This window comes from Lactuca saligna, chromosome 4, assembly GCF_052625555.1.
Source record: "Lactuca saligna cultivar CGN05327 chromosome 4, ASM5262555v1, whole genome shotgun sequence".
Taxonomy (NCBI): Eukaryota; Viridiplantae; Streptophyta; class Magnoliopsida; order Asterales; family Asteraceae; genus Lactuca; species Lactuca saligna.
The window spans coordinates 283,014,406-283,034,327 of NC_136420.1; the positions used below are offsets into that span (position 1 = coordinate 283,014,406).

The 19,922-nt window shown below is 35.4% G+C and overlaps 1 protein-coding gene across 1 annotated transcript; it reads right to left on the bottom strand.

The window, feature by feature from the left end:
- Window positions 1–12,194: 12,194 nt before the first annotated feature.
- Window positions 12,195–17,162, bottom strand: LOC145043691 (uncharacterized). Its single transcript, XM_078992414.1, has 8 exons — window positions 16,686–17,162; window positions 16,309–16,404; window positions 16,116–16,226; window positions 15,694–16,003; window positions 15,503–15,593; window positions 14,150–14,489; window positions 13,757–13,905; window positions 12,195–12,969 (listed from the first exon to the last, which is right to left on the bottom strand). Exons 1-8 carry the CDS (start codon window positions 16,956–16,958, stop codon window positions 12,471–12,473), a joined length of 1,869 nt encoding a protein of 622 aa, XP_078848540.1. The 5' UTR covers window positions 16,959–17,162; the 3' UTR covers window positions 12,195–12,470.
- Between the last annotated feature and the right edge of the window lie 2,760 nt (window positions 17,163–19,922).

Here is a 19,922-nt window from a genome sequence, read left to right on the forward strand (position 1 = left end):
TTTTTTTTTTTTTTTTTCTAATGTTATTTTTACTATTTTTATTTTAATTAATGTAATTTTTATTTCTAATGTTATTATTTTTTTTAATTAATGAAATTTGGTATTTTAAATTAATGAAAACTAGTATTTAAAAAAAAAAGTTATATGATTTTTTATGCATTTTTGAATTAAATTTAAATAAAAAATGAGGTGGAGTGGTGTGTTTAGTGATAAGTATCACATGGTTACTTGGTTAGTAATAGGAAGTGTCGTGATAATGTAATACTATCAATATAATTGTTAATCGTGAATATAAAGGTTAATCTTAAAATATGTGAGTTTTTGCTTATGTTTGAGTAGAGCAAGAATTTGATATTGTGGTGACATATGACATAGGTTTGACCAGGACACAAAATATTGTAATACATGCAACTCCTAGATTGCAAGATTTAAATTAACAGTGTTTTGAATTATTTATTTATTTATTTATTTTTTTGTTATAGAATTATCAACAAAACTTAGTGTTATAAATAAACAGCATGCAAACGAAATATTTGTCAACATCATTTAAATTTTAAAAACAATTTCAGATATTTCTAAATGGTTTTAATTTTGAGTTTAAATTAATCCGTCTTTTAAATTAGACTCATTTTAAATTATATCAATCGAACAAAATAACAAGCAATAAACAGACATTTAAAATATTTTATAAATTAAACAAAAAAAAAAAAAAAAAAAAAAAAAAAAAACATGTTGCCTAAGCCTATTGCTAAATAATTATTTCTTAGAACCATTAAGAATAATTAACAGATGAATGAAACAATATTAAGATAAAAAAATACCAGAAAAAAAAAAAAGAATAATCCTGCAAAATTGCGTGAGGCCTTTAAAAAATGGATTGACTAAAAAGACATTTTATTTTATCATATAAACATCCTAATTAACTTTTGAAATATTTTTATTAAATAAAATTGTATTGCTTTCCAAAAAAAAATAATTATAAATAGTTAATTATAAGTTGAAATTTTATAAAACCATCCATATGTATCAGCATAGTCAAACCCAATCAATATGCTATTTTGCAGAATCGGTGAGCCATGTTGTCTCTTCTACTTGGCCCAAAACATTTAGGGTTTTCATGTTGCCTCAACTCAAACTGTCCCTTTATAAATTAAATTTAAATAAAATAAAGTAAAAAACAAATTACAACCCAAAATCTAATTTACAACCAATTTGTTAAATTAACCAAACAACCATCATAATGATTACAACATGAATAACCCAACACCATTCAATCATTACAATTATTACAACATGATTACATGAACAACGAAAAACTATGGGAAAATGATTTAAAAGATCAATGAAGTTTCCAAATTATTCAAAAAATCAAAATCATGTTTTATCTGTTCAAAAAAACCCAACGAACTTAAAATTTTGTCTAAAAAGTCCAACAAAGTTCCAAACCGTTTAGAAAATCCCAATCTTGTTTTGTTTAAGTTCGTTGGGTTTTTTTTTGAACAGTCAAAACATGATTGGAGTTTTTTAAACATTTTGGAAACTTCGTTGGTTTAACAAGTCAATTTTCTTATACGGTAATAAGCCACGTCATTCGTTTCTCTTATTTGACTTTCAGGAAAGTGTAACTTAGTTGGGCTTTTAAGACAAAATGTTAAGTTTGTTGCAGTTTTTGAACAGACAAAACATGATTGGAATTTTTTGAACGGTTTTGAAACTTCGTTGGGCTTTTAAGTCATTTTCCCAAAAACTATTTGTGTAAAAGAGAGGTATTCATTTATACATAATATTTTAATGGTTTGGTTTATTAAATTATGTATGCAAATTAGTAATAAAATATATATTTTTTTTAAATAAAAATGTTAGAAAACCATTACACTGTCAAAATCAAAATTGTAACAATTGTAATATTTTGCATGTTTTCAACATTACGAAGAACAACAATCGTGGCATTAAAATAAAGTCGATACAAATATCTAAAAAATGTCTAATAATGGTTATATATCACTGTCGGAGTTTGATGGATTCTAAAACAATTAAAGAAAAACATATAATGCAACGGAGAAAATGGATTTCAAAAATTTACCCCAATAGTTAGATCCAATTAGACTATGATTTATCAACTATAGTTCAACCATAGAGTGTTTACTAATCATACCCTTTTAGCAAAAGAAATTACAACCAAAGTAGATTATGTTTATGGTATATTCACACAAACCAATTCAAATGATGATTGCTAGAGCTTCAACCCAATCAAAGAAGCTGCTCCTTTTTCTTCTTTTCTTTTTTGTCCTCAAACTCCAAAGATATGAGGGAAAGGCATCGATTTTGATGGTGTTTGGGAGGGATTAGGGTTTGGCTAATTGTTGGTAGTTTTCGTTGTGTGTAATCCTTATTGAAATAGTTGTACATATCGGATGAGGCTTCCAAAGCCCTTTAAAGGTACATCCACTACACCAATTATTAAAACTCCTTTCATTAGTTATTGAATAACTATTTCATTTAATTATTGATCTAATAAATAATAATATAAACTTATATATTTTTCTTTATTTATTAAGTTTGATAAATAATGAAATTTATCAAAACAAATATTTATTATATATTTAGGAATTAGGATCTTCTATGGCTTTTAGTGTGTGCCTCCATAGTCTCGCACAAAATCGGTAGTACTTATTTCTTGCACACTAATCCAACACTTTCTATCCTATAGTTTCATAGCATCGATATGAAAAATTAACATTATTAGATATACATGCCTCTTGCATCTTAACATTTTCTAAGATAACTCTAAAGATATTTTTCAGCCATTTACTCCCTCCTCGCTAAGGTGCAACCGTACAACCATGCACTAATATGGATTTTATTTAGGCCTATTGTTTTTTCTCCCACATCCTGCTGAAAGCCCTTTTCACTTCCTTGCTACCAATCCTTCTAATATGGACTTGAGTATCATATATGAAGATCCTTATTTCTTTCTTTATATAATTTCTCCATAAGATGTATGATGATGTGGATCGACTCAGTCATTGACCATCTTGTCATGGACCCATATTGATATTCTGATACAGTTGTACACAATGAAGCTTGTGATCTTGTTTTATCTCCCATATTTTCATAGTGTGAATAATTAGTTTAATACCTTTATAGTTATCGCAACTTTGAGCATCACATGTGTTCTTATATATTGGTATGACATTAATAAATAGACATGTCTCATGCATATTAACATTGTCTAAGATAATGCTAAAGAGATTCTCCGGCCATCAAATTCCCTCATCCCACACGCATAACCATACAACCATTGACTAATCTTGGTTGCATCAAGATTTATTGCATTGTTCCTCCTCATCATCTTGATAGCCCCCTTTGCTTCCTTGGTGACAATCTTCATGTATGACCTTGATTGCAAGTTTGGTGACTCCCTAAATCTTTGTCTGTATTCCTATCCATCGCAACCAACCTAACATGGTTAAATAAAGAAAGACAATAACTACCACACACCCTTTTAATATCGTTATCTTTCACTAGAACACGGTCGATATCATTTGCAATATAAGAGATAATTCATATGTCCTTTTATCTTCTTTGGCTAGCTTTTGCCAGCTTGAAGTTTGCATTTCTCCTTTCTTATGTGATTGATCTCATAGTCTTTTACATCCCCAAAATTCATGGCCCAAAAAAAATTATGCTTATTAAAATAGTGTATACTTTAAAAGAATACTTTAGTACAGAATTGTTCTAAAATATTTTTCAAGACATTTTAAATTTTACTGAATGTCTCTTTTTCATTTTTAGTGCCAAAAAATTTTCTACAAATCCCACACAAATATGTTACATTATCATACACATTCTTCTTAAATCACTCAACAAATAACAATCACTGTCCAAATGCCTTTGTACTACTACTTGTGATACAATAAACCGAGTGCATAGTGTTTTCAACCCATACTAATATAACTTGAAATAAATAAATCTTTTCAAATTTATATACAAAACATAGTACAACCAAGAATATACTTGTGATTACCCAACCCCGTCAACCTCACACCCTGATCCTAAAGGAATGATCTCAAGGGATCTATCTTAATGGATCAGTGTAAACACGAGTAGACTACATTGCTTTAGGGATTCCTTGGCAAGTGTAAGTCAATAAAGGAACCCATGGGGAACGGAGTACCCGAATGATCACCTTTCCTTTTTCCTGAAAAGTATGATCATTTGAACCTGCTAGTGTTCCAGAAGACTGTCTAGAACAGTCAGTGGTCATCATCTTACTCCGGCATATGACTTGTCCTTGTAGCACAATGGTGTAATATTGCTCATAACCTCACACCATTATTTTGTTTTTCACACCCTTTCACTACCTAATTTAAATATAAATTAATTATGGTAATAAAATAATTTCAGTAATAAACTATGCAATTATTTTAAAGATTTATGATTAAGTCAATCATAATCCTTTCATGCAATTTATCCATATAATAGATAACATGAAATAAACATATAATACACATTAAAGTTCAAGTAATAAATTGTTTTATCTATAATTATTTATGTTGAAAGTAACTTTGCACTCACTTAATACAATGAGTGTATATCTCATATCGTAATTAGTTCTAACAGTAACTCATTGATCTCTTATTAACTAAAATTTTCCTCTTCCAAAATATCTTCTATTCTTTCTTTCTAAAATATATGTTTGGGTGGTATGCTTCAAATTCAGAATAATACTCCTATTTATAATACATTGGATTCATGATGACATATTTAAATCTGTACAACAAATTAAATGCTTTCCTATCCTTTTTCAATTCTTATCAAAGAAATGTGTATGATATCTTAACACATATCTATTAATTTTAAAACACGAATGTTCGTATGTGAATCACCAAAAAGTACAATTATCATTCAAAATATGTGGCTCATTAATAGCCACATAGCTAATGAGTAATCAAGAAATCTTGCTTATGCAATCCACTTATCTCATTACATAGATATTGTAACGTCCTAAAAATACTAAGTAAAAATTTTCTTTTAAATCGATCAAAACAACCATTCATTCAGTTTGAAAACTCGTCATAGTATAAATATGTCATATAATCGTCAGAGTATAAAATCAATCAAAATCATGCAGAATACTGGTGGCTGTGGTAAAATCATGTTGAGCTCTTCCCCATGTAATTGAAAGTACCTGAAACCATAAACATAAAACTGTAAGCACATAGCTTAGTGAATCCCACAAAATACCCCATACCATACATACATTTCAGCTTGAAGTTGTATGGGTCTATTTCACCCCCGAGTTTATTTCAACTCAATTGGTAATTTTTCCACCGAACGGATCTATTTCATTGTAACCCGCATATTTCTAGGCTAATTATTATTATAATGATGTAATAGTTAGGGTCAACAATTTTAACCTGTTTTGAAGTAATGAAGATGAATTATTTAAGTATTATGTGATTTATGTTCAATATACGTGCTTATAATGGTATAATAAAATAATAATAAAAATATGCATCAAAAATAAAACAAAGATGTGACCCAATATCTTTAAAGAAAGTTGAAGTAATCATAACAAGGATTTCGGTGATGTAAGGAACGCTGAAATCCAACTTTTAATGAAAAAGTTATGACCTGTCGAAGAATTGCAATAAAATCGGCATGACGTTGTGTATCGTAAAAAAGTGAGTTTGCGATAACATACTTTTTAGCATTAGCGATCTAAACGAAAGATATATTATACGTTAAACCGAGAACGTGCATTTATAGAACGTCCAAATCTGACTTCGTTAGAGGAAGTTATGATTTTTCTAAGATCTGGCATAGTAGTATGCAGCCCGGAAATCGAATTTTAAATCGATCAATTTTAGCCAACACACTCGAAACGATAATCGAATATCTCATTAATAGGAGATCAACAATATAAAGACAGATGAAAACAGATGTTAGATGACAAAGTTATGAATTTTTAACGGACTTTATATGTCTAAGGCTATTAAAATATAATTTTAAAATAAAGTCAAAATTAGCCCACGGAGTCTAAAGAAAAGTTGTAGCTCTTGTCAATACCTACGCATGGATATAAAGAACGTCAAAAGCGGAGCTCATGCGAAAGTTATGAATTTTTTTAACAATGGTTGTTTTATCTGCGTCCTATGCCACGTGTTAACACCAGGCAAAACCTTGGTGCCTACACAAGGTCACAACGTGAATGTAAAGTTCATGATGTGAATCGCCCCTCGACAGCCTGTAAATTGAGGCGCAAATCTCTCATTTCTTCACACATTTCTCATGCTTTCTCTCTCAAACACCCTTATCATTCCTTAGGACTTCTCAAGTGGTAGAGGCGAGTCCCGGAACGCCAGAAGGCTCCAAGAAGAAGAGCTTTCGACTCAGAAGTTCTGTCTCGCCTCCTAGCTAAACCCCCTAGTAAGTGAGTTATGCTTACTCTACTTTAAGTATAGCTTATGTTTAAGTTCATTATCATTATTATGAACCTATAAATAATATATATGCTAAGTATTATAAATTATACAAAGTGTTATTATAATACCTTTTAACTGCACGCGGTACCGGGAATCTGGTTTAAAGAGCCACATAGGGTTGTTGGAATTCAGAACAACTTAAATGTTAAAATGGTCCTGCCCTCCGGTGTTTCATGTCTGGCCCCTGTTTGTACATAGTAGTTGAAAAATATTGTTTAAAACTTATATAATATAAGAAAAACAATATTATTTAGACTAATAATTAGTCGCAATAAATATTAGACTAAAATCTAGTGATAATGATACTAGGTTTCATCGAAGGAAAATAAAATGGTTAGAAGCGAAGCGTTGACCGAGTTTGGAGTCATCACTTTAACAAGTGAATGCATAGTTATTTTCATCTTACACATAGATATGAAGTATTTAATATAAATTATGTGTTATGTGTGCATATTATCTGCGTTCTTGATATCTATGTTGTATGAACAAAATATGCATTTTTATTCGATTTAAGCTATATATATATATATATATATATATATATATATATATATATATATATATATATATATATATATATATATATATATATATATATATATATATGTATTTTTGTACCTATAATTAAGATGGGTAGATGATATTGATGATTAAATAATTGATGAGATGTCTCGATGTTTAAGTTGATCCAGTCAGCTAGCGGAGTATAGATGATGACCACAGACTATTCTAGATAGTCTAGTGGAACGATGGCAGGCTCACAACTTGTAGGTGTTTTTGAACTACATGTTCACCAGGTGTACTCCATCCACCTCTTGGTTACCTTGTGACATATATTGTTGTGTAATCTTCTAATTAGTGTTTTCCATCCCGATGAAAATCCTTAGGCTAGGTCCCTTAATTTAGATGCTTTAGGGACAAAAATTGAGGATAACGGGAACGGGTAATCGGGTTGATTGATTTGATGAAAATTGATAAGCTTAATTATTGTGTATTGAAAACCCTATGTGCTAACCAGGCTCTCAAGACGCTCAGATTCTTGTATTATAGGTAGTGTCAATAGACATAGGAGTAATGATCTGATGAGCGATCAATGGATTATAGAATAATAGATGTTGTAAGACATGTACTATTTCTGTTTATACTTATGTGTTGTATTGACAGTGACATCCCAATGTTTTTCATATAATGAAAACACATTTCTTCGGAAATGCTTTGATAATTTACTTATCATGTTTTTAGGAACAAATTCCACAACATATTTGTAACACCGAATTCCTGATACGATTCCTGTTTATGAATTTTTCTCATTTTGCCTTGGACTCGGCGAGTTGGAGGCCCGACTCGCCGAGTAGGCGCGATTTTGGCACGGGATTAAAGGGAGGGACTCAGCGATTCGGGTCCCAGACTCGACGAGTCCATGCTGGATGAGTAAAACCCTAACCCAGGTGTTTGCACCCTATTTAAACACTCTAACTCGGCCTCCCTTGTCCCTAACACTTCCAGAGAGTTGTAGAGCGAAACCCTAGCCCCCATATTGTTCTTGTGAGTGATTTTTGGCTTTGTAAAGGAAGTTTGGAGCTTAGAAGAAGAAGGAGGAGGTTGAAGAGTGCAGGGAGGGGAAGTAGATCTGAAATATACACTGTGAGAAGCTTCCATTCAGGTAGAAAAGTTCCTACCTTGATCACTTGTTCATTAGATTCCCTTTTGTCCCTAATTGGTGGTTTTCAAGCTCTAAAACCTCAAACTCCACGTGTTATGCTCTATGTTCCGAAAGGACTTCAGATCTGGACCTTATAGACATCTTAGAAGTGTAAAGTCTTTGTGGTTGCAGTGATTAAGGTCCCTATTGAGTGTATGACCTTATAAAGACCTAGGAGCTTAGATCTATGGTTTGGAACCATTGCATATCTCAGATTTGGTCTGTATGGGAGGAGGGTTGAAGGGACTCGGCGAGTTCTATGAAGATGGTCTTAGACTCGACGAGTCCTATGAAGATTGCCTGAAACTTGACAAGTTGTTCTTCAAACTCGGCGAGTCATATGAACTGTTACTGAGTTAAGAAGGGTTAAGTGTAGAAGGTGCAACCCTTCGTAGCTGCACGCGGAGTTAGCAATTTAACGTGTAGCCATAGTCCCAGAAACCCAAATCCTCAAGATGGATGCTCTAGTGAGGATTTGGAAGCGAGTAGGAGATCTGCTCGTGGGACTCGACGAGTTGTTCTTGGACTCGGCGAGTCGGATCGCGAGTCAGTCTAATCGTCCCAAGAAGTGAGTTAAGGGTGACTCAGTGAGTGGGAAGAGGGACTTGATGAGTTAGTAGTGGATATTAGGAGAGGGACTCGGCAAGTTTGTGCCATGACTCGGCGAGTCCAGTCAACTGGAAGTTGACTTTGACCAAGGAGTTGACCTTGGACCAGGGGTAGGTCAGTCGTTTGACCTAAGGGTATTTATGAGTGACTAATCTATGTTTATGGATTTATAGCTGGAGGATTACCTGTGCAGCAGTCAGACGTCTAGCAAGCAGACTTTCAGCAGCCACTTTTCGAGGTGATTTTCCTTCCAGTAGGAACGGGTCTAAGGCACCAAGGCCGGCCCGTATAGATGATATGTCAGTATCGGAGTGTGGGTAGAGCCTGTATCTCATAGTTGAGTTTGATTATGATATATGCTAGTATGATATAATTGTTTATACTCGTTGTCTGTGTGATACTTGTATGTTATGGTTTAGTAGTTGAGTGTGGGCGAGGCGTGTATCTCCCAAATAGTGGAGTGTGGGCGAGGCCCGTATCTCCCAGATAGCGGAGTGTGGGCGAGGCCCGTATCTCCCAGCTAGCAGAGTGTGGGCGAGGCCCGTATCTCCACGAGTGTGGGCGAGGCCCGTATCTCCTAGCTGTTCATTATATGATTGTATGGTATGTGGTATTATGGGGGAACTCGCTAAGCTTCGTGCTTACAGTTTATAGTTTTGTTTTCAGGTACCTCTTCTTCGAAGGGGAAGGAGCTGTCACGGTAGCGGCACATCATACACGCACATTGTTTTCCACACCATGAGTTATTCTGGGATTTTGTACTCTGACATTATGGTTGTTTTTATGTTTTGGTTTTCAGACACGAAATATGTTTATGAAATGATAGGATCAAACGATGTTTATTCACAAATGTTTTCCAAAGTATTGATTTAAAAATGAAATTTTTGGACGTGAAAATTGGGTCGTTACAATATTTCTTCAAAATGATACTCTGATTTTCAAATAAAGCATAAACAAATCGGTCTTTTCTGGTCATGAAATTGGGGATGTCTCATTCACCTCCATGTCTATTTCACCCCTGGGTCTATTTCAACTCAATCCGTGTTTTTCAACCGAACTAGTCTATTTCACCCCCGAGTCTATTTTACCCCTATCCATAAGCATACAGTCATATCAGCAAGAGTCACAAAGACAACAAGCACATGCATGCATATCAGCAAATGGCACAAAGACAACTATCATCCTACAAACATAATCCAGTGGGTTGGCATTGATGCCTTCGACCCAAGAGTACAGTGAAGACACTCACCTCTCAGTCGATAATCAGTTGCTACTGCTCTTGCTTCCGGAAATACTAATGCTAAGCACCACCTATACATTTACACAAGGTAATCCCTTAGCTCTTCTTCCAAAACTAGGAATTTGACCAAAAGTCAACGATCAACATTAACTTTAATCAACCGCCACATCGTGGCCATTCATGACCACGTCGTGGCCCACATACAAAAATGCAGACAATCATTTCCCAGTCGCCATGTTGTGGCGGCCTAAGGCCACGTCGTGGGCACTAGGTTTCTAACATCTTAATGGGTTAAGCCGTTTTCTTCAATTCTAACAGCTCCAAAGCTTAGATCTTGTCCATTCTCTGGTGTAAATGGATAAAGTTTCCAACTTTATCCCTTAAGACTCTCCACGAGATCAATACCTTAACTCTTTGGTCCAAAAAGGGCAAAAATATAACATAGCTTAATCATTAAGCAATTAATCTTGAAGGTCTCTTGTCCATCAATTCCAGAAGTGTTCCTAGCACCATTACTAACATAACAAATTTTGTTTTACATACATGCATGTATGAACTCCTATTAGGTGAAAACAAGGGCTTTGTGACCAAGATTTCATGCATGACACCAAAAGTCAGTCCTACTTCAGATCCAAAACACCAAACGCCCCAATTGGCCTGGAGATTCATAAAGTTGCAAACTTTATGAGGTCTCACCACCCAAACTCATCAAGGCATGAAGAATAATGGACAAAACTAGAGATCTAGCAACTTAGCAAGGAAAAGGTTAAGTCTTCGACAATCACCAAGGTCCAGATGATATGCTAGAAAATGAAGATGATGATTGCAAGGTGAATCTTCACACCAAAGGCTTCCTTCTCCTTCAAAGACCACCACAAGTACCAAAATGAGTTCACAAATGCAATGGAGGCTAGGGTTAGGGTTTTTGATCTTGGAAGGGTGATGGAGGCACAATGATCATGAAACACTAGCCATAATGTCCTTTAAATAGGACCCAAAGCCTAAGGATTAGGGTTTCCTCCAAAAACAGTTGTCACGCCGTGGCGGGTCATTTAATTCTCATGATCATAAAAATACTGTCACACTGTGGTGAAGCTCCACGACGTAGTGGCCACCCAAAAATGAAAGTTTAACATTTAGAAATTAACCCATACCTGAAACAAGTGTTACACATGCTATACCCTCAATTAATTGAAGATATACTATGGATTCTTAACCACACATATATTTGAAAGAAACACGTATCACTTTTTTTCTTCCTTAAATAATTTATATATAGCTCCTCAAAAATATATATATGTATACAAACTTAACTAGTTTAAATTATGCTTCATTATCATAACATAATGTTTGATAAAATGTATTTCTAATAGATCGTTTAATTCATATTGATATAATTTTATCTAAACCGACTTATATTCTAAATATTATATATTTTGGTCATGAAATCACAAACTCTTGAAAAGTATAGCTTTCGCATGTCATCTTTGAAAATATGTTAATAGATTCGACTTGACGTTATATATAAATACCCAATATAGATATTATTTTACAACGTAGCTAATTTAATAATCGATAACTAACGTCGTAAAATATACCTATTCGGTGTAACATATACCTATTTTTAAGATGTGATAATATATGTCGACGTTCATAAAAAAACAGGAGCAATAAGGGTTTAGATCATTAATCTATTCACAACATTATACATTTATCACGTGACTAATAATTTATAAATGAATAGTGTTCTACGAAATCTACGGGTGTCACATAAACGATGACTTTAAATTTAGTCATTGCTTGATGATCTAATGTAAATCAAGGTAAAGTCTCTTTCACATGCATCCCATAAAAAACATGTTAAAAGCATTAAAAATCATACTCGCTTTCATTTCAAGGTTAAACATCTTTTCTTCTCGGGGTAGCTCTTCCAATCATTTTAACCTTTTCTTTCAACTTCCAAGTGTCTTATAGCATGATTTCTATACACTATTTGATTACGATTATGCTAAACTACCGCATTCATTTGTAGCTTCCTTATTAGTATATACTTAGATAAAAAGCAAACAAATACATCAATTGAAATTTTGTCCAAGAACACTGGTTTATAATTTTAAAGCTTCATCATAAATATCCATATTTGTATCATTAATCATAATGCAATGTCACAATTAGCCTTGAATTAGACTTATATCGATGGCTCAATTACAAATTCCAACACAAAAATCATCTCCACGTTCACCCACACAATGGTAAAAACGTTTTTTTTTTTTATGAATAAATACTTTTCAACAAGTACACAAACAAAAAAATCAAAACCCTAGTCCCCAAATCCTCTACCTAATGCTCAAATCCTCAAAACCCTACAAAAAGCCATCCCTTATTCTCTCTCTTCTTCAAATATATTATGGTAAATGTATTCATTATTCAATTATGAATTTGCAAGCTCAATTCTTTGTTGATGTTCACCAACTTTATAATCAACAACCTCCATGAACAACTCCGAATCCAAATCACAATCCGGCCTCCCATAAACCGCGGCTTGAACACTCGCCATTAATTTTGCTATTTCACGGCCCGAAAATCCTTCGGTTTTTTTAGCCGCCTCTCGGATTATATCATCCGATAATTCTTTGATCACAATCTTTTTGGTTTTGGTTTTGAAAAGGGATTTCCATTTGGATTCATTGTGGTCGTCTTCTTCGTGAAGGTATTTTTGTAAATAAAGTTTTAGAAGTTTGAAGCGTTCGTCTTCTTGTGGGAGGGGGAATTCGATTACGTCGTCGATACGGTCGGTTATCGCACTATCGAGATCGCCGGGTCGGTTGGTCGCCAGGACGAGAACGACATCGCGCGATTGGTCGCCGGTTCGGAAGAGTAACGCGTTTAATGCGCTTCGTTGGGCTTCGCTCATGTGTGTGCTGTTACGCCTGCATTGGAAGTAACACAGGACAAAACAGAACAGACTGTTACACATGACATAACATAACATAACATAACAGATTGACATGACAAGGCATAAGACATGAAAGTAACATGTACTGTGTTTCACATGCATTGGACTGTAATTAATGTTCAACGGGAGAAAACTTGCAATTTTTGTCACGCCCCCACCAACGGGTAACACAACTACATGAGAAAGGCAAATCACAATGTCACCAAAGCAAAGAAGGTGGACATAAACTATGAAAATGACCATTTTGCCCTTTATCGTTCCATTTATTTTTCTCTTCCTTTTCCCCTCATGTGAGTCATTATTTTCTCAAATATGTAAAACACTAATGAAAGTTGAAATCACAATGTCTCAAAAGCAAAGAACATGGACATTAGTTATGAAAAATGACCGTTTTGCCCTTATCTTCTGATTTATTTTTCTCTTCCTTTTCCCCTCGTGTGAATCGTTATTTTCTCAAATATGTAAAACACTAATGAAAGTTGAATCACAATGTCCCAAAATCAAAGAAGGTGGACATTAGTTATGAAAAATGACCATTTTGCCCTTTATCTTCCCATTTATTTTTCTCTTCCTTTTCCCCTCGTGTGAATTGTTATTTTCTCAAAGATGTTAAACATTAATGAAAGTTAAATCACAATGTCCCAAAAGCCAAGAAGGTGGACATTAATTATGAAAAATGACCATTTTGCCCTTATCTTGACATTAATGATTCAAAATACAAGTTAACGGGAAAGGAAAAAAGCAAAGAAACAGGATCTTACTCGCAAAGAAAAGCATCAGCTTCATCAATGAAGAGAAGCAAACCCCTTTTTGACTTGTTTGACCAGTCAAATATTTCATGGATTTTAGTAACAGCCTGTGCACCAAGTGGAGCAACATCTCCTCCTGTCATCATTGCATAATCCAAACCCTGCACAACACATTCATTACCCCTAATAACCACTTTTGCATTTCAGAGTCTTGAATATTGGCAGATTTAGTCCCTATAATTTTGTAATTTACATAAAAGGTCCCTGTGAACCTTTTTTTTTTTTTTACAGAAACAAAGTAAAACACCTTAATAAGATGAAACGAAAGTAGAATACTACAAAATATAACATATAATAAACAAAAGTAGATTGATATAACTGGAAGTAGATTCAATAAAAGCATACCGATTTTCTTGCAATTTCTCTTGCAACCAAGGTTTTGCCAGTGCCAGGTGGACCATAGAAGAGCATGTTGCGAAATGGAGCTTGATGAGACTTTGTATTTGCAGTAGCTTTAGCAAGATGCTCTATTCTTTTTTGTAAAGAAGGATGGAGTACAATGTTTCCAAATTTAGATTTATCTTTAAGAGAAGATGAAGAAGAAGAAGAAGTATAATTGCGAATTTTTTGTGTTGCACGTGTGGCAATTCCTGACCATGGGAATTTTTCCATGGATGATTCTCGAATTAGTGATGGTTGTCCAAGAATTCGGTTTATGTATCCCCACATAACCCTAGCACCTTCCCTGAGGGGTAAAAAAGGAATTTTTCATTGTCAGCATCTTTGTCAAGCATTTTTAACTACATATATGTAAATAAGAGTACAAGACACTGCAGATTCTGGTAATCAAGTAAAGGTCTTGGTAAATTTGTCAAAATGACGATTTTGCCCTTGTCAAGCATTTTAACTATATATGTAAACAGGTCACTGCAGATTCTGGTGATCAAGTAAAGGTCTTGGTAATTTTTTGAAAATGACGATTTTGCCCTCGTTAAGCATTTTCTGGGATTCTTTTTTATTTTAATTTAAAGATTGAATTTCAGAGTTTTGGTTTTTCATCGATAAAGATGAAGAAAATAAACAAGACATGTACACAAGCCAGCACACAGTCTAGTAATCAAGTAATGGTCTTGGTAAATTTATCAAAATGACCGTTTTGCCCTTGTCTTCTTCGTTTTCTCCATCTCCTTCCAAGAAACCCGTAATAATCAATCTTTTTTTTTTGGAAAGGGCTGATGTTCAATCTTAATACAAGGATAGATTTTATTTTTATTTCTGGGATTCTATTTAATTTACTTTTAAGATTGAATTTCAGAGTTTTGGTTTCATGTTAGGGTTTTCTTCGATAAAGATGAAGAAAATAGAGAAGACAAGGGCAAAATGGTCATTTTCATAAACTAACAGGTGGGTTGTTATGTTAAACGGGTCAGGGATTAAAAAGATGATAAAACAGTGAAATAGGGATGGAAAAAGGTAAAAAGATTCTTTTTCAGAAGATTTCCAAAAAAAAAAAAAACAATGGAGCAAAGGGACCAAAACTGTAATTTACTCAAAACTAAATCTTCTTCCAAAACAAGATTTAAATAATGATGGATTCTTAAGAAGGAAAGATATAACAGAGCCTCTAGTCAAAGCAGTATTTAATGTTCCATTCACATGTATTTGCTCTAACAGACGAAAGTGCCCTTGTCTATTTAAAAAGGCATCTAAAAAGCACTAACCAAATAAATTAAGTTTTAAAGTATAAAGGTAGCATACCTGGTTGTATAAACTCCTGCAGCTAAAGCAGTAACTCCTCCAACAGTCATTACTAATTTACTTCTATCTGTCAACAACATCCTGACACCACCTACACATAAACAAACTCCAATTAATCCAAAAAGAAAAAATTAAAACTATTCAATAATGTGTAATACAACAATTATAAGAAACATCATCTTTTTGTATACCTTCAATGTGACCAAAAGTTGTGTTGATTGCAGCAAGCCATTTTTCCTTCTCACCATTGACTCGTTCCACAAGCATTCTTCTGTTGTGATCTTCAGTTAGTTTTGCTTCATGTGCACGACCTTCAGCTTCAGCCATGGCTTTAACTCTAATGGTTTCACGTTCTATTTCAGCTCTTTCTTTCTCTGTTTGTCTTTGTTGAGCTTGAATCTGTTCTTCAGTTGCTCTTCTTGCTTGTTCTTTTCTTATTAAAGATTCCTCTTGCATTCTAGCCAATTCTGCATTGTGTTGTCTTTGAGCTTCATGATCTGTCTGCAGATAGTTATACAAAATTCAAGATGGAAAACCAAACCATCATAAATGCAGTGTTTGTGGGTAATTGAAGAAACTTTTTAAAGAGAGAAAGAGAAAGAGATTCTCAAACCTGCATTCTTTTCCTAGCTAATTCATCTTCATATCGTAACATTTGGGCTTTAACTTGTGATTGTTTTTCTACTAAATTCATTTGGTCTTCTGCAAGTTTACGCTGTTGTTCCTGTATATGAACATGGTTATTAACTATTATGTAATGTGATTCCAAATACAAAAGGCACACAAACAGTCAAAAGCATACTCACGATAGCAAGTTGAGCCTGAATGGCTTCCTGATGAGCCTTCTCTGCAGCCAATTCAGTAAGACGAGCTTCTTCTTGTTTTCTCATCACCTCAAACACCTAAAAAAATGAACCAAAATCCATGTAAGCAAGCAGGGAAAGATTGGGAGTATATCATGTCGTTCCAAAAAGAGAAACTTATAAAATCTTTCAGCTTTTGGCTGCTTCCGTTTCCAACCAATGATTAATCCGAAAAACAATGTCCAACAGAGAGAACACAAACGCTAATACCTTCAAAAGCAGTCATCTTTGTAATTTACTCAACTGATACAAATGCAGGACTTGCACCATTGGTAGAAAATGACTACTATTAATAACAAAAACATTTGAACTACGTTCACCTGCTTAGAATAGGGATTACTATTGATTTCCCTGAGTGCTTTAGCCCCCCTTTCTAGAGCTTCAGGATCAAAACCCCCTTTCGAATCCTCAACCTCGGGCTTAGGTTCCGTGTTTGAAGGCTCCGACCCCGATTGGGGAGACTGGGATGGTGTCGGAGATTGAGCAAACGGATTGAAACGATACGACGGAGCGTCGGCGTACGAGTAAGTGGTGGTTGATGCGGCAGCAGCAGCTGCCATAGCAGCCAACGATGCGAACCTGGAAGCCGCCATTAACGGGCTTTCGAAAGTATAAACCTATCTGTAGCTCAATTCAATCACTGCAATAAAAGACTGTTAAGATTTTTGGGTAGAGCATAAACCCCCTTTTCACGTCTAGGGTTTAAAGAAAACCTTAGTTGAATCGAGAATGGAACATGGAACGAGGGAGATTTCGGTAATTTGAGGTACAGTTCACGTTTGGAATTTTTCTTGCACAAGAGGCAACTAAAACAAAGATTTGTACATGACAAGGGTCAAGGGTAAGGATGGTAAATGTAAAATGATTCATTGTAGAAAAGCTACCAAGTTTAGGCATCTAATTCCACTTTGCCACTAAATTAAAATTTTATAACATTTTATTATTAATTTAGGATTTGTTTTATGAAATTAGATTTTTAGTAGGTTCCATCTCCGAGTGTTAAACATTCATATGTTATTAGGTTAAGTGTTATAAATAGTTTGTTGCATGCCTAATGTTGAGGTTGTCATTCGAGAATGACAAAAACACCACATACTCTCCTCTACCTTCCAATGAGATAAGGTGATCATGGTTTCTCTCTCCTATTATTTCAAACTTTATGCTTGTAAAAAATATTTAACTTTTAAAAAAATTATATCCTATAAATACTCAACATATTAGGCTGAGTACTCGGAATCGGCACCTAAGTAAGCTTAGAAGAGTGCTAGCCGATTTAGTGAAGCAAGACAACCTCCTCTCAAGTTCCTCCATTGTTGGTGGTGTTGCGTGATTCCATTTGAGGCGCAACACTTGGAGCATTAAGTTCTTAAAGGTCCAAGGTTTCCAACTACAACAAAAGGTATGTCATCTAACTAGAATTTTGTAGTAAAGATACTCCATTGTATGCTAGTTAGGATTATGCTTTGGAAAAACAAAGTTTGCATGTATATTAGAGAAAACATAGATCCAAAGCATCTAGGGTTGCATGTACACCATATGAGTGTTAGAATGTTCAAAAACCTTCACAATGTTCATTAGACCATTCAAAGTGCTTCATAGAACGGGAAACAAAGCTTACGAGCTGGAGTTTCCAAAGGAAGTGGAAGGTATTCATAACACCTTTCATGTTTGTTAATTGAGGATGTTCATGGGAGAAGTTATCGATGTGATTCCATTCTCGGAGATGAGGATCGATGAGAATAAGTGAAACGACCCAAAAATACGACCCAAAAATTTTTGTTTTTAATATAATCAAAACTGTAATCAGAGTATCATATAATAAAACCATGCGTGATGTATTCCAAAACATAATAAAATACTGTGCGGAAACTGTATCATGCTACATCAAATCAAACAACTAAATCAATCCCAGGCTAAAGCTGAGGCGGTGGTGTGTGCGATGCCGTCATCCCGAGCTCTTCCCTTTGCTTGCGGAAGTACCTGAAACAAAACTGAAACTGTAAGCACGAAGCTTAGTGAGCTCCCCCAAAATACCACATACCATACAATAACAATATCATATAAACACATATCGGGCCTTGCCCACTGCATCGGGACGAAGCCCAGAAACTGCATCGGACCGAAGTCCGGAACTGACTGGGACCTTGTCCCCTGCATCGGACCAAGGTCCGGAACTAACTGCATCGGACCGAAGTCCGGAACTGACTGGGACCTTGTCCCCTGCATCGGACCAAAGTCCGGAACTAACTGCATCGGACCGAAGTCCGGAACTGACTGCATCGGACCGAAGTCCGGAACTGACTGCATCGGACCTAAGTCCGGAACTGACTGCATCAGACCGAAGTCCGGAACTGAGCATAGCATAGCATATCATAACAACTAGCATGAACACCTATACTGCATACTACATCGGGCCGTAGCCCGGAACACATAATACATAACACATAAAACATAGCTCACAAATCCTGTTTGAGCCACGAAGGCATCAAACATACTAACTACTGCATCGGATCAAGTCCGGAACTATTGCTAACTGGACGGGCCGGCATTGTGGCCTTAGGCCCGTCCCTACTGGAAGGAAACTCACCTCGTAAACTGGCGGCTGAGTGTGTGTCTCTGAAAGCTAACGGCTGCTGCTCCTGAATCTCCTCGGCTACAAGTCCATGAACACACTCAATCAAATACTAAACACTGCACTTGGGGTAAAATGACTCTTTTACCCTTGGTCAAAGTCATCTTACTTTTGGGGCTGACTCGCCGAGTTGGGCCGCCCAACTCGCTGAGTCTCACTCTCACTTCCAACTCATACTCACTGCGACTCGTCGAGTGTGGCATCGACTCGACGAGTACCCTCTTGATCCAAAAACTCAGACAATCTTCATCCGACTCGCCGAGTCGGATGAACAGACTCGACGAGTTGTTCTTGATCCTAAGGAGATTGCCTTAGACTCGCCGAGTTGTATGAACAACTCGTCGAGTCCCTCCATCATTGAGTCTACCCTCAACTCGCTGAGTCCACACTCTAACTCACTGGGTGCACTCGGCACTGCTAAAAACGAAGGAATCGGGGACTCGCGACCCGACTTGCCGAGTCGCTCATCCCGACTCGCCGAGTCGCTGCCATGCAGCTAGTTTTTACTCGATTTCTCTTGAATCCAACACATGCAAATGATAGATCTGGGTCCAATAAGCTGTTTTACCACGTAAAGTTTCCAACTTTACGTGCACAACCTCATGAATAAGGGAAATAGGGCTAAAAGATGCACAAAATGAGTAGATCCATGGCTAATATGCAATGTAACTCCAAAAAGACAGTAGATCTGGGCTCTACAACACCCCAACATTCAGATCCAAAGGTATTTCGACTTATTAAGACATTCATGCAAACATAAGGCTTGGAACAAACATCAAATAGCTCTTAGAAGAGCTCTAATGGAAGTTTAAAGCATATAACAAGAAGGGAACTCCGAAAATACCTCAATAAACTCAGATTTGCCCTTGGATCTTTGCACTACAACTCGATTCCTTGCTTCTTTCTTCTTCTCCTTCTTCACACC

Bases quoted from the DNA above. Each gene is read 5' to 3' on its own strand.
- LOC145043691 (XM_078992414.1), bottom strand. From the start codon at position 16,958: ATGGCGGCTTCCAGGTTCGCATCGTTGGCTGCTATGGCAGCTGCTGCT. The intron at 16,405-16,685 runs GTGAACGTAGTT...TCATTTTTTTAG, and splicing joins GTAATCCCTATTCTAAGCAG to GTGTTTGAGGTGATGAGAAA. The intron at 14,490-15,502 runs GTATGCTACCTT...TTTACCCCTCAG, and splicing joins GCAGGAGTTTATACAACCAG to GGAAGGTGCTAGGGTTATGT.